Source organism: Diplotaxodon limnothrissa, linkage group LG18, assembly GCF_057381915.1.
Source record: "Diplotaxodon limnothrissa isolate DT_005_m linkage group LG18, D_limnothrissa_male_GT1.1, whole genome shotgun sequence".
NCBI classification, from domain to species: domain Eukaryota; kingdom Metazoa; phylum Chordata; class Actinopteri; order Cichliformes; family Cichlidae; genus Diplotaxodon; species Diplotaxodon limnothrissa.
In genome coordinates this window covers 15,273,176-15,297,321 of record NC_140613.1, presented here as the reverse complement: position 1 = coordinate 15,297,321, position 24,146 = coordinate 15,273,176, and the positions used below count along the sequence as shown (strand labels likewise).

General features: G+C 39.9%; 3 protein-coding genes across 3 annotated transcripts; all 3 read left to right on the top strand.

Annotated features, from left to right (window-relative positions):
- Nucleotides 1-6,710: 6,710 nt before the first annotated feature.
- LOC146613310 (aquaporin FA-CHIP-like) lies at nucleotides 6,711-9,025 on the top strand. The gene is made up of 4 exons (XM_085378644.1): nucleotides 6,711-7,105; nucleotides 7,787-7,948; nucleotides 8,084-8,164; nucleotides 8,436-9,025. Exons 1-4 carry the CDS (start codon nucleotides 6,743-6,745, stop codon nucleotides 8,613-8,615), a joined length of 786 nt encoding a protein of 261 aa, XP_085234770.1. The 5' UTR covers nucleotides 6,711-6,742; the 3' UTR covers nucleotides 8,616-9,025.
- Nucleotides 9,026-16,596: 7,571 nt separating this feature from the next.
- On the top strand, nucleotides 16,597-17,911 carry LOC146613309 (aquaporin-1-like). The gene is made up of 4 exons (XM_085378686.1): nucleotides 16,597-16,959; nucleotides 17,216-17,374; nucleotides 17,554-17,634; nucleotides 17,738-17,911. The coding sequence occupies exons 1-4, from the start codon at nucleotides 16,597-16,599 to the stop codon at nucleotides 17,909-17,911; spliced, it is 777 nt and encodes a 258-aa protein (XP_085234812.1).
- A 190-nt stretch (nucleotides 17,912-18,101) lies between these two features.
- On the top strand, nucleotides 18,102-19,978 carry LOC146613308 (aquaporin-1-like). Its single transcript, XM_085378769.1, has 4 exons — nucleotides 18,102-18,470; nucleotides 18,577-18,735; nucleotides 19,609-19,689; nucleotides 19,790-19,978. The coding sequence occupies exons 1-4, from the start codon at nucleotides 18,102-18,104 to the stop codon at nucleotides 19,976-19,978; spliced, it is 798 nt and encodes a 265-aa protein (XP_085234895.1).
- The last annotated feature ends 4,168 nt before the right edge of the window (nucleotides 19,979-24,146 follow it).

Genomic DNA, 24,146 nt, shown 5'->3' with positions numbered 1-24,146 from the left:
GGACATTTGTAAGGCCTTTTACAACAGCAATTAATAGGCAAAGAGTGGGGACCCCCAATTCACCTTTAAGGGGACCTCATCCCCTAATAAAAGCCACTCCCTATGTGTTTGCTGCTCTCAAAGAAGCACACACAGAGTGAAAACATAGGAAGAGAAGATGGTTCAGTGTGCCTCTTCTCAAAGAAACTTCATCTTCAGTTGAGATAAATCATGAGACAGACTGGTTAATGTTTAGCCCTGTAAAAACCTGAGATCTACAGATAAGATACTTTCATGCTTTTGTAAGACAACCTGAAGGTGTCATGAAAATGGTGTGTTGCACTGCCTTGCATATCTTTCCTTGGCATGTACTAATACAGTACATAAATACATACAACTCATACAACTGTTATAAGAAAATCAGTTCTTCACAAATGGTCACACCAGATTCAATAATCAGTGGTTTGGAGTGGCGCTCAAATCTATACTGTTCCCACAAAAATATCAAAACATTTCAGCAGCCCCTGCAGGGAAATTAGTGTAAAATAAAATAGTTTCTCCTTATAACACACTAATTACATTTCCACTGTGGAAGTCAGATAAGCTTAATTTTGTAAACAAATACAAACGATCCGGGAGGAAGCAGGAAATTTCTGGAATGGCGTAATTCAACTGTCTTCTCCAACAATACCTGTACACACGGCCGTTTAGTTGGTGTTGTTGTCAAAACAAAACGTAATAATTAAGGAGTTGAGTTTTCAATTTTGGAGTTCACATCTTTCACTAGCTGGGACCACATCCTCGGTAATGATGGGCGATGAGGGATGAGGAAGTGTGAACTGGTGCTGCGGTTTGGGGAAGGCCTCGAAGTGGACTTCCGACGGCTCCCGGGCCGGGCGGATCCCCATGTGCTACTAAGAAATGATTAAAAGAAAGGAAGAGAGAAGAGGAGGAGAAGAGAGGGAAAAATAGGGGGGACATGAAAATGAGAACAGCAGGTATTGGAGAAAGGGGGCTTTTATAGCCTGAGGCCGGAGGGGGCGTGAAGAAGGAGGACCCGCTCCTGAAATTCAGATGATATCTCCACTAAAATGCGTCACAAGTCAATTTTATATGTTATATTTCTGATTATTCTGCTGTTTAAAAAGCCAGAACTGAAAAAAAAAGGTTAATTTTAGCCATGCCCTTTTTTTAAACATCATTATGCTTTCTGTTTGTTACATAACTGATAGTCTATCTAGTCTGGGTCAGCTCATCAGCTCAAGTGTTCACTGACCCAATCTCACAATGCAGCTGTAGTCTCATGATTGTGATTCCCCCGCAATGCTACTGTCCACTGGGAATGAATAGGAGTCTTTGAAGGAGGCTCTGCTGCCTCCTTCCAAATTCCCCTCGTCATCAATGTGAAGAATTGTCACTCTTTATCCATGACATCAAAAAACGTGCTTAGGAACTAATTTATCGACCTTCCCCTTTCTGACCAAACAATAATTAGATAAATTTGAGCAATTAGTAGAATGAGTTCCTGACTGTCACAGGCTATTTCGTGGGTCGCTGCTTTTCTGTGTTATGTACGCTCTTCAAATTTTTATACTGCAGTTTGTTTGTTCAGCCGCTAACCCACAGCATTCCCAGCAAACTCTCAGTGCATGTGTACGGTTTGATTTCATCTTCCACTCTTTCAGTTCGTTGCACCAATTTCTTGTTGTAGGGGAAGCAAGAAAGGGGAAAACTACAACCACTCTTTGCTGACAAATCTCCTCCAATCCCTGGAGAGGTCACCACTCTGTCACAGGGCTAACACAGACAGATAACCATTCGTGCTCATATTCACACCTATGGATGATCACACCATGTCTTTGGGCTGTGGGTGGGAGAGTTATGATTTTGTCTATGTTCAGTAAGAAAAACTCCCAGTCCTGCTCCTTCTTGTGATTCACTGCGTTTTCAGTGTAACTCTTGAGGATTTTTAGCAGTCTATGTCGCATAGATGAGATTTTATGGTGTAACAGTGCCACTGTTCACCATATATCTGGTATGCACCACCTCTGAATTGAAACAAAAAGAGATGCAATAATCAAACGCACCATGAACTTTCCCATTGACAGCTGGAAAATTTTAAAAATGCTCATTACAGCCCCATTACAGCTCTTACATGAATCTCATACGCAAGCTTTTCAGTGTGTTTACATTTTTATTTTTTTTTAGCTTTCAAACATTTTCCACATTCTTCTGCTGGCGGTCAGAACAGTTATCACAGTTCAGCCTGATTTGACGTGAAGGTATGATTTGGGGGGCACTACCAGTAGTGGTTAAAACTGTGATAAGATCCAGATACATTTATTGTACTGTAAACTGTGGAAGATTTCTGGAATTGTTTACATTTCTGTCAAAACAGGTCACAGCAAAATATATGCTGATGTTTGCCTTCTATGTGAAGATATATCCTCAAATGGCTCATATCTGAGAGAAAAAATGAAGAATCCAAGGCCACAAAGCTAATATAAATACACTGGGGTTTTGTTATTTTTTATAGTGTTTTTGCTTTTGCTTTTTAATTAATTTATATTATTGTTGTAACACATCAGACTGAGGGTTTGGTTAAAATATTCATCTCTGTGTTGCAATAGTTTTGAATGAAATTGATACAATGACTAAGACATACGAATCTTTTTAAGCTCAAAACTCCTTTTTTTTCTTTCTTTTTCTTTCCTTACATGAACTCCTGTCCTCTTATGCATATTTACTCATGACTACTCATAACTTGTGATCTTACACAATCCAAAGAAATGATGTTGGTCACCACAGGTTTTGGTTAAAATGAGACCTTTTGTGCCTTTCCTTACATTCTGTAACAGCATACTGTATACGCTGTTACGCTGATGAATGCTCAGATCAAACATAGCCAAAGTTTCAAACTGTGAGGCCAGAAAACATAAGAATGTGGCATAAAAAGCTCAGGATTCACACTACTGCTCTAAACACTCAGTTTAAGATTTACCTTTTTACTTCTGGCTCCTAATGAGAGGATCTAGATACAGAGAGGAGGGCATTGACACAACTTAACCAATTTTGTGCAAGGAGGAGAGCATACACTCTCAAGACGTTAAATCTCCATCAATCAACTTTATCACTTCACTGTTATGTTGCGTGAGCTTTCCCAGACACACTGCTAAGGGCACGGAAGTCACACCCACCTAAGGAAAGAGTTGCTTTAAAGATAGAGGAGCTAAAACAACTTAGTTGAGGGGCTGAAGCCAGTATGAGCTGAACAAGAATCACTTTGAACTGTGAGTCATACAAAGCTGCTACTATACAAATCTACTGCGTAATGCACGTAGGTCTATATATGAAGATGTAAAGTAAGTTCCTCAGCTTCAGTAACAATAAAGCTTTAACCCCTTTAACAGATGTTTGTGTCTTCTTGTTCTTCAAACCAAAGAGCTTACGCATGTCTACATAACCTTATACGTCACCGCTTTACCTAAATCCGCTCCTGTATTTAGTTTGGACAGTTTCCATCTGGAAAGAAACCCTCACTCTTAGGCATTGTTGTTATAGGTTCAGCTACTGACCGTTGGCAAGATGTCACTGTTTGCCTTTCTTTATCTTACTTTGTAAATCTGGTTCAAATTCATGTCCTTCAGTTTTAACATTGAAGAAAAGACAGCACTAGTGGAAGAAAGTATATATTTTTATTCAGTGTGACAAACAGATATTGATAAATTATTTATTAGGTCTTTAACCAGCCATCAACTTTTAAATGTTAGTAAGTCATTGCTAATGTGACTGGGTCGCCTCTGTCTAGCAACGCTGGGAGGATAGAAGCTCATATGAAAGACTGTAAGTGAGGCCAGGCTGGATGGGATTCAAATTTCATTTTTGACCGAGCTGCTTGAGCGCTGCACTTTTCTGGCCATGAATATACTAAACTTTAACTACTCGTGCATCCACACACTTTATTCTGTGCATCACTATTTCTCAACTTTGCCCTCTGACTGCACCGGTCCTAGAACACTTTGCACCAGTACTTCTTCTGCATATCAAAGGCAACAAACAGTCATGAAAATTTCTATCTATAGATATGATAAATTTTCCGTCAAGAACTGATCGTCTGTCAAACTTCAGCTCTTAACCATTGGAGGTGTGTTCCGTCGGTTTAAATGTAGCTTAAAGATAGAGTAAGGCAGTCTGTCAGTTTAACACTAAAACCAAATTGTTTACTTGAGTTCAGAGATATGATAGTCATAATCAAACAGACTTGAACTACCTGGCAGTCTTTCAAAACCCTATGGAATGTATACACCTTAATCACATTCCTTGCAATTTCAATACTGGGCATATTCCAGTAAGAACAATGACTGTCCAACAATGACACTGAGGCAAAATACTTTTGATTTTGCTCTGTTAACGCTTCCAAAATGGTATTTTTACTTTACTCATCTTGGTTTATAGCGGTAAATGCTTCCCGTTGACTAGCATCCATCATTTAAATGCTCACTCACAAATGAAAGCAGTTGAATCTTTATACTCCCTATGAATATTTATGAAAAGACTAAATGGACATAGTTGTTCATCAGGCAGTTCCATTCCTGCAGTTTTGGCTTAATGCTAATATTGTCAAAAGGAAAAAAGGAAATTATTTCATTTTCTGCCATCTGCAGCGTACACCTATCAGGCATAACATTAGAACATTTCAGTGCAAAAGCAGCCGTGACCCATACAGGCATGGACTCCACGGGACCCAAGGAGGTATACTTGTGTATATGTTAGCAACAGATCCTTTAAGTCCTGCAAGTTGCGAGGGCCTCGATGGATCAGATTTGCTTGTCCAGCACATCCCACAGCTGCTTCATTAGCTTGAGCTCTAGGAAATTTGGAGGCCAAGTTTACACCTCAAACTCACTGTTGTTGTGCTCCAAGATTTCCCAGAAGAACATTGCCTCCAACAGCTTGCCTTCTTCCCACAGCGCATCCGGGTGTCTGGCATTCCCCAGATTCAAATCAAAATATAAGTTAAGCCTTGGCTAAATAAAGCATTAAAATTAAATGGGGAAGTGTAATATATTTTCTTGTAGCTAGGTCTAAGCCTTCTGAAGACAATGTCCTTGTGGTGAAATATATCTGCTACTTCAAACTAAAATCTATTTTGTGAAGATATGTCATTATTATTTACATTATATGTCATTCTGTTCATGTGTTCCTGAAAACCAAAGCACATTTTAGTGATTTTAGTCAAAAATTCTAAAGACAATGTTATTTTTTCCCTTTTTGCAATTTGATCCGGTTTGATCTAATACACAAAAATGAGCAGAGTTCAAAAGTTCAGTGTTTGCTCCTATTTTTGATGGACTGGAAGCTGGAACTCACTGACAGTCATCACTTTCTGTAATATATTGCAAAAGTGTTGCATAAAATAAATTTAGTCACAGTAATCATTATCATCAAATATGACACACTGACCGATGTTCAGAAAGTATGTTTTCCAGTAAAGTGATTTTGATGCTACTTAAAAGTTGACACAAAATAGAACAATTAAAAGAAATAGAGTCATTGTGAAAATAATGACAGAATAAATGAAACTGAAGGTCATTTAGTTGTAATAAAATTGGGAGATCATGACTTTAACAATAAAGTAGGAGGTAAATAGTTTAATGATACTGGAGGCATATAGCTGAGTTTTACTTTTGTGAGTTTGACTTTCTAGGTGGTTATTTGCTACTTTTACACAACTACCCAAAGGGGGGGAAAAGGGGACATGAAGGGGCTTAAAGACAGTTTGAACATATACCATATAACTCCAACGTGTGAAGTGGACATGTACCGCAAAGGAATCTATAATTTTGGGTAAAGAACTTAATACAGATTTTCACTAAATCATCCACAGACATTCACCAGTTAAAGCAGCTGCTGTTTGTAGCCTTGAGTTGAGGGGGCAGGTGTAACAGGCAGCTCAATTCACAGAGTTGATGTTTCACTCTGCCGGTGCTCTAACTCTCTGTCAACAAAATAACTAATAACTATTTAGAGAACATGCTTTCGGTTGATGAATTGCTATTGCCATCTATAATAAATGTTCCCCATTTTTAAGCCAAAAAGGATTAAACACCTCAAAAAACTGCTTCCTAATCTAGTGGCATGTAAACTTTATCAGTGGAGGGCGGGTGAAGCCTGAAATCACTATGTGGGAGTTGTCTTCTTTCCCACTCCCTTATGTGCTGTCCAAGGTGTGACTGCCCAGAAGCCAGAAATTACTCAAAGTCAGAATTTTCCAACTTTAAAATGAATATAAATAGGAAAAAGATGACTTTAAATGTGTAAAATTCTCCTTCTGTGAACCTGTATTTCTTCCTTGGACCTGTATTTAAAGCAAACTCGTGTTTTGTCTCTAAAAACCTCACGATAAAAGGCTTTGCCACAAAACTGTAAATGTTTGCATGAATGGAAAATGTACCTTTGGATGTAGCTATTTAAAGATCCTGTTCTATTACTCACGAAAGTCCAAAGACCAGAAAGTACTGCACAGGGAGGTAGTGAGAGAGGGGCCAGAGGACAGGGAGAGGAGGGAGGGAGGGCGAGGGAGCAGAGGGAGGGATGAGAGCCCAGTCTTTTGGATTTCTCATTAATTCAGTGTGGCCCTCTCTTTCAGTTTTTTAAAGCCCGCCCACTAACCATTATCAACCCAGGCCTTATATATGCAGCCTGTTGCTGTTGTTTGTGAGTACATCTTACAGAGGACCAGCTCAAACCCACAGCTGCCAAAATGAGAGAGTTCAAGAGCAAGGCTTTCTGGAGGGCAGTTCTGGCCGAACTGGTTGGGATGACCCTTTTTATTTTTCTCAGCATCGCCACAGCTATTGGGAACACAAACAACAGTAATCCAGACCAAGAGGTGAAGGTGTCACTGGCCTTTGGACTTGCCATTGCCACTCTGGCCCAAAGTTTAGGCCACATCAGTGGAGCCCACCTGAATCCTGCAGTCACCCTTGGGATGCTTGCCAGCTGCCAGATCAGTGTGTTCAAGGCTATCATGTACATTATTGCCCAGATGCTGGGCTCAGCCCTAGCCAGTGGCATTGTGTATGGAACACGGCCTGAAAACAGAACTGAACTGGGGGTCAACGCTGTAAGTATAAACTTTATCTTCAGTTTCAAACATTTCTGCATTAATAGCAAAAATAAAAGCACAGCGATGCGATGATGCAACATTGTGTATTTAAAGTACCTTCACGGTGAAAACTGAAACTTTTACAAGGATGTAAGTGCTGAATTGGCACTGATTATGTGGTTCTTGGGACATTCTGTCAATACTTATTAATGAATAGTGATGACACATTATTATTAAAGTATGCCATGCTGCAACAGCTAAAAGAAATAGGAAATATATATAGTGTCCACCCACTTGTACTTTGGCAATCTGTTTCTGGAAATTGAGGTTTTGAATACCAGAATTCTTCACTTAAATTAATGAGCAGTTATTACTTAATGCTACACCACTCTGTAATTAGCACCCACAGCTCTCTCCTTACTGAAAAACAGCACTGGTAGGACCTGATATCACCCAGCCCCACCCCCCCACTTCGAGAAGCCGCACAGCTCCACTTAATGTGAACAATAATAACCATGTTTTCCACGAAAGAAATATGAACAAGCAATGTGGCACTTTGCAGCACTGCCAGATTGCTGTCAGGCTTCCTGGGCAATGCCAGGAGCTACTAAATAGGAAGTGGTTGTGCTAGGAAACAATCTATCTATCTGACAAAGTCTGACAAAGTGTTGTTTTGGATTCCTCCCTTAACTTTCACAGCTCAACGGCGTCACACCCAGCCAAGGTGTAGGCATAGAGCTTTTGGCGACCTTCCAGCTGGTGCTGTGTGTCATTGCGGTCACTGATAAAAGACGGCGTGATGTCACCGGCTCTGCACCCTTGGCCATTGGCCTCTCAGTCTGCCTGGGACACTTGGCAGCTGTAAGTTTCACTTTAACGCCATCGTCAGTCATATATAACTTGTAAAAAGGGAACCAGGAGCAGATATGGCAGGATTCTGCTCCTGCTGATGATATTCTCTCACGTTGCCTATTTGTTGTTGTTGATTGACTGCAGATCAGCTACACAGGCTGTGGCATCAACCCTGCTCGCTCCTTCGGCCCGGCTTTGATCATGAACAATTTTACAGACCACTGGGTAAGTCAGAGGGGGGGAATCACTTTACGCATACCTCACATTTTTTCTGCATGGATATTATATGTCAAGCTTAAATAATTCAATAATTCATCAGCAGACAGATGCCTCAATTACTTGTGAATCTTCCTGCATGTGTTAATCAGTTACAGCTTTCCTATTGTTTTGCATTTAGAGAGATCGACTAAAGTAAGCCTTTTGACCATGACCGGAATCTGCGTTTCTCTTTGTCTTGTAATGATGCCAGACATTGATCAAAGCTCTCCCTTTGTAGGTGTACTGGGTGGGTCCAATGTGTGGCGGTGTGGCAGCAGCTCTTCTGTACGATTTCTTGCTTTCTCCCAAATTCGATGACTTCCCCGACCGCATGAAGGTGCTGGTCAGCGGGCCAGTGGGTGACTATGACGTCAACGGAGGCAACGATGCAACAACTATGGAGATGACCTCAAAGTAGTGCTACGCAAACATGAAATGCTATTGTAAATATCTATATTCCTGTACAAAAGCATTAGAATTTAGTTTAGTATGTTAGTGGGTTTTTTTCTCCTGTTTTAAGGTAACCAATGAGGATTGTGGTCAACGGGTCAGTTAGTGCTTCCTTCCTATTTTGCTCATGTTTTTGGCCAAGCACCAGTTTTTTATCCCAAAAAAACTGGTGCTTGGCCAAAAACCGCTGAGACAAGTTAACTCTAAAATTCCCAACAGAGTCGAGTGTTAATGTTTGTTTTTACAATATCAGTATTCCAGGTTGAGCCATTTTTGTATACATATTTCTATGAATCTTTATCACGTTTTATTTCTGATGGATAATGTATTGTGTGTGCACTTTTGAAACACCTCTCACTTTTTTAAGTAAAAGAAAACACTGGATATTAAAAAAATATTGTGTTCTTTATTCCAGTGTATGGATTAGATTTTTCTTATGGAGTCCGATGACCACAAATCTATCACACATACAGGACCTCCTATGAAAAAAGATGATATCCTATTACTCTGCAATCCTCCTGCAGACACTGTGAAATCAGAAAGCTCTTCACACACAAGTTCATTTGTGAAAATGGAATATGTAAGCAACACTTCAACTAAAATAACTGTTCTTAAAACCAGATTTTACAGAATGATGAATTAGCTGATATTATTATTTAGTTGTGTAAATTTCTTCACAAATTTTTAAGCAATCTGAATAACCTTGTGGCAAAGAAAGGTTTAGTTTAGCATCCTGGCTTTATTTAAAAACAAATGAGAGTAAAGTTGTCTGCAATTCACAGATCATGAAGGGTAAAATGTGAAATGTGAATAAAAAGGTCAAAAAACATAAACAAAAAGAGGGGAAAAAACATCTGAGTGAGAACCTCACATCATACCCCAAAGCTTTAATCTCATCTGGTGGTGTTACATTTAAGTTAAATCTAAAGTTTCCAGAAATCTGAAAAAGGCAAAACAACAAAAAGAGAGAGAGAGAAAACTGACCTCCTGTGTTTCATCTCTTTTACAACCCCCTCCCAAAAGTTAAGTACAAGGTGAACTGCTAAAAATTATATAATGACTTAAAGTTAGGCACAGCCTCTGAATTCCTCTCTCCTGGTTGGATGCCTGGTGCTGCAAACTAACTGAGACCACGGGTCTTCCATCCGATGTGGACTTTGGCTAAAGTGGCTGATTTGCGAGCTAGGTGCACAGGAAGTCTTGTTCCAGGTCACAGCTTGGAATCAAGAAAGAAAGAAAGATAGAATAGGACACTCTCTTTTCCTGTAATTTTACATGTTTACTTATTCATGCTAACACATTTCTTTCATTTACTACAGCAATATTTTTTATCATTTAGAAAAACTGAGATGTAAAGTGGAAATTGCACTTCTTTTTCTTTAAGATCAAAGCGGGCTGCATGTGGCCATGAAATGAGTTTGATATCCCTGCGTTTTAATGAAAGTCATGTGAAAGAACTGAATGTGATTTAGTGAAATACAGAGTTTGTGATATTAAGTATTTGAAAGTTAGACTCTGATGAAGCTACGTTGCAGGGCAAAGTCCAACAATGGTAGGAAGCAGGAAGTGAGTGTAGATGCTGGTGGTGGCAGAGATGAAGAAGTTGGACAGTTGAGGAAGAGACGAGGAGGAAGTGGGTTGCACAAAATGTGGGTCTGCAAAGCAGACAGGAAAGAGGCTGATTAGCTCGCAGAAGGTGGGCAAGAAAAGGATTGGGCCACAGTGATGACTACAAAAAATGTTTGGTGAGAAACAAAAGTGATGTAAAGAATAGGCTAGCAGCCCAAACACCCAAGCATGCAGACAGTGACGTATGAATACAGATTTTCCACCCCTGTTTTCTTGGGTTTTGCGCTGCCCAGCTGTTGTTGATTACAAATGGAGGGGTTGTGCTTTTAGCAGGTGAAGCACTGGCAGGTTGCTGTTGCATGTGACAGTTTTGATCCAGCAATCAAGGCTCCTTTTTACTGGCTGCAGCATATTGTTGAGCTTTAGCACAGGGGGCTGGGATTCAGCTTCTGCTGTGTTCTCCCCAAAGCAACAAAGTGGTCTCTGCAGTACAAATTTGGGAGTTGCTGCACAGGGTTTAACTTATCAAAGTGTGTTTTGTCCCTGAGCATTTCTCAACCTAAACCTGCAATATGGGACAATCACTGACTTTGAAAAAAAAAAAAACATTCAGTACAGTGAAGATGTATGTATTGATTGCCCTGCCCTTCATCAACCGAAATGATGGTGGTAGTTTTGTTAACCAGTGGATCTATAGTAACTCATTCATTGCATGACATGCTATATAATATGTAGGGATTCGTATACAGGTCACTGCTAAGAGGGTAAGACTTCTGAACCACTCACTAGACAAGAGAAAATCAATCGCTTAAAGTCCATTCCTGAAAATACAATTTTAAAAACAACCCAGAAACTAAAGAAAAATCCCTTCATCCAACTGCTTTGTGCATAAAGTCTATGTGCGTCTTACTTCAGTCAGATATATCGACGTACAAGGAATTTAAAATGTATAACCAGCATGAATCAGATCTACATTTGATAGCCAGATAAAAGGGTTTGGAGTTGTACTGTTGATTAATCTTTCTTTGTTCTGTGCTTCACTGCTGTCTCCTACAATAACAGATAACATCATTGTGGCTGGTGAGGGTGGTGATGGAAAATATGTCATATGTAGATAAGACTATTTGCGATTAGGATCCTTATTTAGAGAAAACCACTCAGGCTCAGCGAGAGTCTTTTATGCACAGACGCTTCAATCTCATCGTCTGGACCTGCAGATGAATTAATCCCCCCCCCCCGTGTTGTAAATAATTTGTTGTAATTTGTTGTATATAGATGTAAATAGTTGTTGATACTTTTTCTTACTCGGTAGCTGTAGGGGTGAGAAGCCATTTTTCTTTGTGAACCTTTTCTCTTGTTTTTGGTTAGGGAGGCAGGTAAGACACATGTAATTTTCGTTTGGGGTTTTCTGTGAAGGTAAGCCAGCTGCATTTCATTTCTGGAGTTTTTGTTTGTTGTTTTGGCCATGCTCACCCTGATGCCTGCTACCTTTTGGGACTCAATAAACTGACTGGCTGTTGTGAAATCCGTGGTAGCTGTTTTTTGTTGGTTCGTCCTCCTTAAGAGCAGGGAGTGGGGGGGCATTTTTCCTTATTTTTATTTTCCTTATGTCGCACGCCGGTTCCCTGGGCTGGGGTGTAACATAAATGAAACATATATAATGACAATTTAATCTTTTTTTTTACTTACTGTTTGATGTAGTTGCACTTCTTCTCTGTTCACCTTACTTTTATTTTGTTCTTTCACCCGTTTCAAGCAGCTGCGAGGAAAACCCTTTGAAGTTGTCAGTGCTGTTTTACTCTGCCTAACAGACCAGCATACATATTGATTATATACTTGACTTGCTTCCATTTCTGCTTGATTAAATCATCTCTGTCCATCCTATAATCTCTCGGTTAGTAGGCTGAGGCCTCCCTCTCATTACAAGCACCATAATAAATCCTCTCTGGGGTTCATTAGAGCATCCACATCTTCATATGTGTTCATGTATATGATATATGGTATATGGAAGACAACATTTGTGGAAGAAATGTTTGTGTCTTATTTACATCTGAGTGCCAGGGGGAATGAGGGGAGGATGCTCACATGATTGGCTTTGGTGGGCTCTCCATAGCCAGAAACAACACCGGTCATCTGAAAGGCAGATTTCTCTCTGACCAATCTACTGGCCTAAAACAAATTATATTCACTTTGTTGGATAAACCTGTTCAACTACTTGTTAATGCAAATGTTTAGCCGAAAAATCACAAGGCAACACTTCACTGCAGTTAGGTGTGGGGAAGAAAGGTGATTTATGTGACTTTAAACAGGGTGTAGTTGTTTGTGCCAGGTGGACCGGTCTCAGTATTTCACAAACTGTTGTAAACAAGGATTTACAGAGGATGTCCCCAAAAAGAGACAATAGGCAGTTCACTGCAAGGAAATGTCTTGTTGACGTCAGAAGTCAGAAGCTAATAGCCAGAGCATTTCCAAATACACAACATGTCAGGAGGAATGCTGACCCACATCCACCCATCTACATTAAAGGGATGGCTGTGGAGCGTGTGAGCAGCTTCAAGTTCCTGGGTGTCGACATCTCCGAGGATCTCATCTGGACAACCAACTGCTCCAAGCTGGTCAAGAAGGCTCACCAGCGCCTCTTCTTGAGGACTCTGAGGAAGAACCACCTGTCCTCAGACATTCTGGTGAACTTCTATCACTGCACCATCGAGAGCATCCTGACCAACTGTATAACAGTCTGGTACGGGAACTGCTCTGCCTCGGACCGGAAGGCGTTGCAGAGGGTCGTGAAAACTGCCCAGCGCATTCCTGGAGCACAACTTCCTGCCATAAACGACATCTACAGGAAGCGGTGTCTGAAAAGGCCTGGGAAAATCATCAAAGACCCCAGTCACCCATCACATGGACTCTTCATCCTCCTGCCCTCTGGGAGGCGCTACAGGAGCCTCCGGACTAAGACCACCAGGTACCGAAACAGCTTCTTCCCCACAGCTGTCAGACTCCTGAACCCTGCCTCCTGACATCTGAACCACATTAAACTCATGGACTGAACATACAAACAACCACCTATAACTGAACACACACACAATGGTCAAAAACAAACAAATGGACAACTGTACCCTCCTACACACAATAATAACATGGACTGAACCACCACTCACAACCACTAGCACTTTATATAGCCTCTGTAAAAATATCCACATATTTCACTTAACTGCACTACTGTAAATGCTGTATAGACAATCATTCTGTACAATACGATAATTATAATTCTACAACTGTTTACAACTGTTTATAACTTACATAGTTCATATTTCATTTCTGTATAGCTTTTTATTTCATATTTCTGTATAGTTTTCATATTTATATCCTGTTCATAGCCTGTACATACTTATAGTTATAACATATTCACACCATACCTTCATACCGTGTACATTATAACATACCCATAATAGACCCATATTTTGTACCCTCATACCTATAACAGACCCATTTCTGTAATATATCTATATTATGGTTAAAGCACTTCTGGATGGATGCAAACTGCATTTCGTTGCCTTGTACTTGTGACATGTGCAATGACAATAAAGTTGAATTCTATTCTATTCTAATTCTAAACCTTGAATCAGATGGGCTACAGCACCAGAAGACCACACTAACATTTCTGTCAGCTAAGAACAGGAAACTGAGGCTACTATTTGGATGGACCCACCAAAATTAGACAGCAGAATGTTAGAAAAACGTTTCCTGGACTGATAATTCTTGATTTCTGCTGTGATATTTGGGCGGTAGGTACAAAATTTGTTGTAAACAAAATGGAAGCATGGATCCATCCTGCTTTATATTGATCCAAGATGGATGATCACAGCGTACACATCTTCTAATGGCTCCTCACAGCAAGATATTGTGTCATGCCACAAAGCTCAAATCATCTCAAACTGGTTTCCTGAACATGACAGAGAGTTCACAGTGCACAGATGGCCTCCACAGTCACCAGATCTCAATCCAATTAATGGATTTTCAACTGACAAATCTGCAGCAACTACTTGATGCTAGCAAGTCAACATGGACCAAAATCTCTGAGGAATGTTTCCAGCACTTTTTTGAATCTATGCCACGATGAATTAACGTAGGTCTGAAGACAAAAGGGGGCCCGACCCAGTACTAGCAATTTGTACCTAAAACAGTGTCCAGTGCTACAGCTGTTTCAGAAACATTTCATGCCATTTGGCTGTAAGAACTGTCAATTAATTTACAACTATTTTTGCATGATTTAAACTTGCAACTTTCACAAGAAAAAGTATTATGTGTATGCAGAAAGTGCACAGAGATACATTTTTAGGCTCTGATCTTGTTAGTCGTCACTCCACAAAAGCAAACCTCCACTGCCTGTGGAGGATGTTGGGCTTACAGCACACTACAGAATCAAGGAGTACCTTTAAAGATACACGTGTGCCAAAAGATAAAGTGCTGATCTTTAAGGAAATAAAATATGGTCTGCAAGCACAGAGCTTAAAGAACAAGAAATGATAACCTCCTGTACCAACATTTGCATTTACTTCAGTTCATTACATCTTAAAATGCTATCACGTGTTATTAGGGCTGTTCGATATAACAATATATATCGGATGACGATATGAAAACGTCTATCGTTTCATTTTATGCTATCGTTTGTTTCGCGTTGTCGCAAAATAAACTGTTTAAGGCAATATTTTTTCATTATTTTGATGGTCACTGTAGTGGCTATATTAATTTCTTAAAGTTCTCTCTTTCTCTTATATTTAATATAACCACACTATAGACAGACAAGCGTTTGTTTTTATGCGTTGTCGTTAGCAACAACGACGGTAAAAACACCGTGTGTCCGCTTGTTCCACATAAACCTTTCACAATAAAGCTCAAGATCCTGTTGAGACTTTTCAAAATAAACTGAATCACAGTGTTTACGAATGAGAAGCAAAAATGAGCCGTCAGTTGCTAAAAAATAAACCTTAGACTCAAACGTTAGAACAGGCTTTTCCCCGCAGCACGCCATGCAATAAATACTCACAAAGAAAATGGCGGCCGTTACAACTTATGTCTAAAAATGTATCGTTTCGTGCATCGGTTAAAACACTCGACTCCAGGTACGCGACGCCCAGCTGGAAACACTTCACGCAAGTCGAGCTGCCCGAGAGTCACAGATTTTACAAAAAATGCTACATTTTTGTGATTTATATCGTTATCGGACGATAGATGTCTTAATGTCGGGATATGAGATTTTGGACATATCGCACAGCCCTATATTAAATGCCATGTCATCCCAGTCATTCTAGCATCTTTCCTGGGTGAACATTCTTTATAGTCAAAACACATGTTAATGCTATCTCAGGCAGATTTTTTTTTTTTTTAAGAAAAGAAAAAAGAAAACTTGATTTTTAATGAAGTCAACATTAAAAACAGAAGAATCAATCAGAGTGATGTGCAAGTAAAAAAACAAACAAACATTTGTTTGATGAAGAAAAATGCTGCCCAAGTAAAATGTGATTCTATGGAGGGCTTCTCATCTTTCTTTCAAAGATGAAGACAAGAAGCAGTGTGACCCTTTAACCTGCCAGCTCTTTCACACAGAAAAGCTGAACAAGGGGCTGGTTTCCTTGTCGTGAATTCAAAAGCTCCCATTTCCTTCACAGTGGCAAATGACAGATGTTAACTTCAAAGCACCGTGCCCCTGCTCAGAATAAAACAAGTAGACTGAAAGATGGGGAAACCATTTAGCATGGCAGTAGCACCTACACCCTCCAGCCTATTTATTCTCTCCTTAGCGCTCCATCATCTTTTCTTGTATTTCTTTTAAAATTATCAGTCACTAGACATTTGAAAGAGTTTGTTTTGAATTTTTAATTATATTATTGTATTAATGCAGTAATGTATTTAAATGAAAATTTTAAAATGACTCAAACCTGGATAAAATTATAATCTCCAAGCTGCCCCTTACTGCATGTGATATTTTTGTACTAATTGATACATTTTGCTTATTTAAACACTTTCTTTGTATTTCCATCAGATCCATTCAATTCCATTCAAAGTCCTGTCTTTTGAGCTGCTGTTGTGGTTTGCCGTCTTAAATGAGAAACGTAGCATCTCCTTCAGTAACACTAGAAAAGCAATGAGCAGAGCAGGAGACCTGGAGGTCACGCTCACTGGGTGAAGCCCACATCTCTCAGCTGCTTCTAATTAGGCCTGATTTGTTAAAGGCACACACCTGATAAATGCCTGTGAATGTCACTCACAATTTCAGGTGGCTCACTGGTGGAGCAAAATTTGAGTTGCTAGATTCTGTAGCACGCAGGTGCTCCTTTGAAAGCTGTCTGTTATCACTGGACGTTATCTGAGTAGCCATGTCAGAGATTAAGTCGTGGTCGTTTTGGAGGGCAGTTCTGGCGGAGTTCTTGGGAATGATCATCTTTATTTTCATGGGCCTCTCTGCTGCAGTAGGAGATCCAAATGATTTCAACCTTGATCGTGAGATCAAAGTGGCATTTGCCTTCGGCCTGGCCATCGCCACGCTAGCCGAGTGCATAGGTCACATTAGCGGTGCACACCTGAATCCTGCCGTCACCCTGGGCCTGGTGACCAGCTGTCGTATAAGTATTCTCAGAGCCCTCTTCTACATGTTGGCTCAGATGTTGGGGGCAGTGGTTGGCAGTGCCATTGTGTATGGTATCAGGGCAGAACATGTTGATTCACTTGGAGTTAATGAGGTAAGGTGGAGTCCATGATTTTCCTAAATAATATTAGCCTTAAATGATATTTGCTACTTGGACTAAGTGGCATTCAAAGAATTGCCTTCAGCCTTGCTCGAGTGACAATTTTAACTCTTCAGGTCTGTTTGTAGTCTTAATGTCACATTTTAACTGTTTGTAGCAGTCATGTGAAATGATGAGCATCATGCTTAAAATAATGGAAGCACTGTAGGGTATAAAAATCCTCTAATCCCATTGGTATTATCATTTCTAGCTAAATGGTATCAGCCCAGCTCAAGGTTTTGGCATGGAGTTCATGCTCACTCTGCAGCTGGTTCTGTGCTTGGTGGCACTCCATGACAAAAGACGTGACATTGGTGGATTTGCACCTCTGGCATATGGCTTCTCTGTAACGCTTGGACATCTTGCTGGGGTGAGTACATGAAAACATTCATTTATTTCCCATGTCATTAATTTGGCAGATGGTTTCTCCATCTTGCAGAAGCCAACACAATAGATTGGCTCAGAGTGAATTGGCTGTACATCAGCCTTTCATGTAATCAGCGATGTACAGCCAGGCAAGCAAGTGGTGTTTTCCTCTATGGGTTGCAGATCTCCTACACGGGATGTGGGATCAATCCAGCTCGATCCTTTGGACCTGCAGTTATACAGAAGGCGTTCAATGATCACTGGGTATGTATTGGTGACACACGAGCTGAAAATGTGACCTTTTTCTAAGTCACTGGGCTTACAAGTCATTCAGATTGTAACTGATGTGGTTTCTTTGGTTTTTCAGGTGTACTGGGCTGGACCGATGAGTGCTGGAGTGGTGGCAGCGCTTCTGTATAATTATGTGCTGGCACCCAGTGACGAGAGCTTCAAAGAAAAAACTAAAATCTTGCTCTGCTGGGCCCCGGAACAGGAACAGGAATGTGAAACAGAGCCCCTGCTGGAGGATGTTGTAGAATAATCAAAGGAGCCAGTCTGAAAACAAATTCTGCTATATCAAATAAAAAGAGAAAAGCTACACTTGTCTTTCTGGTGTTACATGAAATCTTGCACAGCACAACATCTTCCTGTTTTGTCATTTCCCCTCCCCTCTCCACAAACTATAAATAGTGACGCATATACATGTTTTAACAGATTCTTAAGGGGTAAAGATGACAGAAGTAAAGAGTTGGGCATTTTGGAGGGCTGTGGCTGCAGAGTTTGTTGGTATGTTACTGTTCATACTTATTGGCCTATCCTCTATTGTTGGAATAGGTCTGGGCAATGATAAAAATCAGATGATTGCTCAGGAAATAAAGGTCTCGTTGGCCTTTGCACTAGCCATTGCCACACTGGCTCAGAGTTTGGGGCACATCAGTGGAGCACACTTGAACCCTGCGGTCACCCTGGGCCTCCTGGTCAACTGCCAGATCAGTGCACTCAGATGTGCGTTCTACATCCTCGCTCAAATGCTTGGGGCAATTGCAGCCAGTGCTGTTGTGAATGGATATAAGCCTGGAGAGTCTCTTGGTGTTAATGCGGTAAGAGGTTGCACTTGTCGTTTTGGTTTTCACACATAAACCAGCACATTCAGTCTAATCAAGCCTAACTCTAGTTGGACTAATGGGCAGTAATTGTCTTTTGCAGCTAAATGTCAGTGTAGGAGCAGGTTTTGCCATCGAATTCTTTGCCACCCTTCAGCTGGTTCTGTGTATCATAGCAGTGACTGACAAGCGAAGGACTGATGTTACAGGCTCTGCACCCTTGGCTATTGGGCTGTCGGTGGGACTTGGGCATTTAACAGCTGTAAGTGAATCGCAATCAAAATCTGTATGAATTTTTATATGAGTAGCAGTCAGCTGATTGCAATCCATCCTCCTGAAATCTGTCATCTTAGAAGGATCAGGCACATGTGCATTCATTTTATATAAAACTGCTCAGAGCAGAGCATTAAAGGGTATTATTTAATATCAAGTTGAGGGTGAATAAATCGCTAAATAGCAACTGTTTGTCAAAGCATGCCTGAACCTTTTTGCACTATTTAAGCATCTTGATCATTTTTAAAGCAGCTTTGTTGTTGTAAATCAAATATCCTGTACAGTTAGCGTTGGTGGGTGTCACAGTTTCTCTCAATTTACGATTCAAGATTTTCCCTACACTATGTTACCCAATTCTGCAGAGTATTTCTATGTGCGTCAGGGTGGTGTGGCAGGGGTTCGGCAAATCACAGTTTCAAAGGCGGCTACACAAGTGTCACATTGAGTCGAACACAAGTCAGCAACATATGTCGACTTTAATAAAAGTCTGCCAATAACCGTTTTAAATAGTGTTTGCCTGGAAACATAACAGATGCAGATAAACAAGTCAGCGCCTTGGTTTTTGGTGCAAAAAGTAGTTCAATGAAGCTTCTTGGGCTGTTAACAGTTTTCAATATCTTTGTGATTTAATACAGTTTTTAAAAAAAAAGTTTATTGCGGTAAATCCGGCACATCTAAAACTCATTTTCTGTAGAGCTACTGCATTTCTTATGCATTTTATAAAAAGATATATGCAAGATTAGCCCCCTACCATCGTCTTTGTGTATGGATAAGATATTCCCATTCTAAATTATAACAAAAATTATTCCATCACATGAGTGTATTTACTTATAAATGATATGCTTTGTTTTTACATTTACAGATAAGTTTCACTGGATGTGGCATCAACCCTGCTCGTTCCTTTGGGCCGGCTTTGATACTGGGCAAAATGAAAAACCACTGGGTAGCCGTTTATCAAAACGCCTTTTATCCAAAAAAAAGAGCAATTTTCCTTATCCATTTCATTTTGTCAAAGATAAAACTCATTTCTGCTTTCGTTCCAGGTGTACTGGCTGGCACCGATGTGTGGTGGCATAGCGGCATCTCTTATCTATGATTTCCTTCTGTATCCACAAACACGCAACTTTAGTAGTCGCATTGGCATCCTGGTTCACGGTCCACAAGAAGAATATGTGGAGATAAATGGAGAGGAAAACAATAGTCCGGGGCCAAGTCACTGGCCAAAACAGTGAACAATGTGAAATTTTAGCTTTTCTATCTGTCAGCATTTTATTTATTTTTTTACTATACTTTAAAAAGGCCATCAGTTTTATTCTTATTTTGCAGTGTGTGTCTTCACAATCGCCTGTTCTATGTGTTGTTTGAACAATGACTCCTTTAATAAAGATGCTTTTTAGTCAAGTTTCTCTGTGTATTCATATTCATACAGTTTGGTACTGGACAAATTTCAAACTGAGGTCAGTGCATCCTCATTTGTTATATGTATTCACCAGAATAACGCAGTGTATGTTTACATCCCGCTGGCCTCATCAGTGCTTCCTTTACAATGCATTCCAATCTGTATACATAATTTAGGTTTTTGGCAACAATCCCAAAATCATCTCGTTGCACCCGTGAAACAACACAAGGATGTGGATCAGTTAATTGCACATACAAGCACGTTAAAATTCCTCGCAGCTTGATTAGATAACATGTGGCCATAATGGAGATTTCCTGTTTTGCCTGTGTCATAAGAATGTCCTTTCTCCATCTGTGCATGCGCCCCTCTCACATCCCATTTTTTATGGCTCGTAGATATTTGGTGGTCCCCACACCCTGGGCTAATCATTGAATAACCATCATATGACTTTAAACCCCACAGGTGAATGTTTCCCAACAGGAACCCCGTAATGTGGGGGCAGTCAGCCAAAGTTGTATAAATATATGCGTGAATTATTGTAAGCTTAAAATCCAGTCTGGATGACTGATGCGTTTGGATGCACATCCCCTCGTTTCTTGCTCTGTGTTGGATGATCATTAACAAAGTGTCCCTGTCCCAAATAATTTTACAATGCCATGCGAAGTGGTAAAGCACTTGGCAGGTGAAAGCCATGATGGAAAATCACTACCATGATGATTACAAGACAACATACTTAATGCAGCATAATGCATGATTTCAATAAACTCAAATGCTGGCGTCACAAGCGAAGAGGAAATAGCTACACAAGCTGCATAGACTGCAAAAGTAATTGTATTTCATTAGATTTAAATGCAACAATCAGATAAAAAATATTTATCTGTATTCAGTATGTGGTCGATGGCCTTCCTCACTATAAACAGTAGTTAATACTATTCTTCTACATAATGTATACGAGAGCAACCACATTCATTTTTCGTGAAGCTTGTATCGTGCATCAGTGGAAAACTCCCTTGATGGGTTTGTCTCCTTTGTATGACATGATGGCACTTCTTCACATTTTTCTTTTTTATGGTCAAATCGCAGAGGCTAGTCACATGACCACAGCTAGTCAAAAATCTCCTTCCTTTGTGTGCTTAACCTCGGGGGTCAGAGCATTGTGTTTAGCCTCTTGTTTTGAAGTTTGTCCCCAAAAACACAGACAAAGCTCTTTTTGTTGCCCCTCAGGCATTTCTGTCTGAAAGTGTTCTGCAAATTATTTGGCTCCCATGTTGCCCCGATTATTCTTGGCATTGGCGAGCATTCAGCAGACCTCTAATTATATTTATCTAGACAAAATAAACAACAGAGACAGAATGTCTGACCTGGTTTAAACTGATTTCAGAGTGCAAAATGAATATTCAGCCCAAAAGCACCCAGAGAAAACCATCATTTTATAAAATTCCTTCAAACAATTTCAATGTGATGCCCTTCACTTGCAATACAGACATGAAATATGCAATTTGAGTGCTCAAGTAGAGTAGAAAAACACTATATAAGAACTGGTCCATTACTATTACCAATAAATGTAAAAGTGTTTATAGGTTATTAGTTTAGTCTGAGTGTGTCTTTTAAAGTAACTTTCACAAAGATCAGGAAACATTTAGAAACCTACAAATTCAAGTGTTCACAAGCTTTCTTGTCACTAACTAAGTGCTGGTCAGTTTGTGAAGCTTGTAGATTAGGTTGCCGGATTCTAATCTTCAAGCGAAGAATTTCTTACCAGTGCTTTCTGCTTTTTTGGCAAACATTCAAAAAAAAAAAAAACACAGCTGTGTCAGAAAGTGGGTGTTGCTGTGAGAGGGAGTGGAAAGGGGTTGCAGTTAGATATCTGGGGAACTGTGCACAGAAGCCTGTGTGAGAAACAAGGTGCCAATGAAAACTGCAGAGGAGCACACTTCTCACTTCCCCTTTTCATGACCAGTACGACAACGCAGTGATTAAAATGATCCCTCAGCTCTTTCTACGTGACACTGCTGGCCTACATTTTCACAGCTTTTTAGTGTTTTTTCCAAACATCAGCACAACAATCGTAGAACCAGTTAACAGACATCATAACAACAGGGTTTTGTCGAAGCGAGTGGCTGGTCCCGCATCTACAGAACTCCATAAGTTTAGAGTCTTTGGCATGTAAATAGGCATGTAAGACGAGAGATCAACACAGGACACAGTGTTCATGCAACTTGAAATGAACGAAATGAAGGCAGAAGAAATTCACCAAACGCTCGCTGAATGCCCAAGGTGCAGGGGCTTGCTATAACTCCAAAACAGGGGTGGCTATTAATATTGCCCACCCCTGCTCTATTATATCATCTTTTATTGCACAAACACATTACATTAGATACACATGCATTAACCGGATGCTTATTTTTCTTTATGATATATGTAAATACAGAATAAAATCTGTCTTGTATTTTACGCCACAAAGTAATACTTAAAGCAGCTTCAATCTATGAATAAAACAATGACAGACTGGATCATTAATGACTGACATAACAGCTCACTGTTCTGTGTGACCTTTTGAACAGTAGATCATATCAACGCATTCAAGTCCCGCAGCCCAGTAGTTGCAATGTCAATTGTATGGCCACAACACACGGAAATGTTCCTTCACAAAGACACACATGCACAAAACACATCAGCATGACTGCAGTGACCTCCGTTAGGTACTCATTAACACTGAATGCCAAACCTGAACACACTGGCCTGTCCCTGACCTGAACTCTAACTACGCAGGACGTCTACAATAGAATTTTAAGAATTTTAATTCTATGCTTCAGGTATAGAAATTAGGGTAAAAAAACACTAAAGGGACTTTGACCAGGAGAGAGTGAATGTCAAACATATAGGCTAAGAGCACACACATATACACATGCACCTTATGGTCCGTGTATGCAAATGGAAACTGATCTTTTAAAGGGTCCAATTTAGAAATTTAAATGGATTTACAAAGTTTAAAAACTTCATTGAAGTTTTTATTATTTTATTATTTTTATTTTATTATTATTTTATTATTTTCATGCACATATAAAAGTATAAAGCATGTTTGTTGTTCTTGACAAATTTATTTGAGTCATACGGAGAAAAATAATATTGTACTTTAGACCTCAAATCTCTTCATCTGATGGTTTTATGCATTTCTAGACTCACTGTGATCTGTAATGGACATGCAATAAGACATACTGTTGAATCTGAACTTATTTTATTTTATCCAACCGCTTCAACATGTTTTCTAAATAGATGGTCTAACAAATTGGAACTTTTGCTTACTTGAATTAAAGGCGCGTTGTTATGCAATTGTTTTACTGCTCTGGCCCATTTGAGATCAAATTGCCTTGACACCCCCCTGCTTTTAACTGCAACGTGGGACTAAATGGTATGAAACACTGCCACCTTCTGGACTAACTTGGGTTAACCCACATGGCTATACTGAGGGCAATCTGTGACACAAAGATTAAACACATACACCAAAAAAATGTCTGTCTATTCCAGATTCTGAGGAATCACAAAAAGTGGTTTCCACTAATCTCCATGGCATATGCACTCTTCAGATATAGTTTTCAAATAATGTTGTGCATTGGAAAAGTTGAACTCACCATCCTGCTTTTTTCCTAAACTAATACTAATGTAGACTTATTTAGACTCTTTTGTAAAGGGGCTTTGGGTTTCTTGAAAGGCAGTGTATAAATCTAAGCTATTATTTTTAATGTCTGCATACACAGTTTGAAAGTGGAGAGAATAACTGAACGTTGTTCAGTCACAGTGGGTACGGTCAGAGGTTTTGTTTGTACCATACTTGCACCCAACAATGCTACAGCAAGGCTCATGTGTTCATTAGGGTTTGCAGTGGATTTGCAAAACCCTTCAGTTCGAGCCAAAAAGATGACACATTTTCATCAGTGCAACAGCTTTTTTCATGGCTTCTTAAAGCAAAAGGGGTGCCCAGGTCGCCCAACAATCCACCA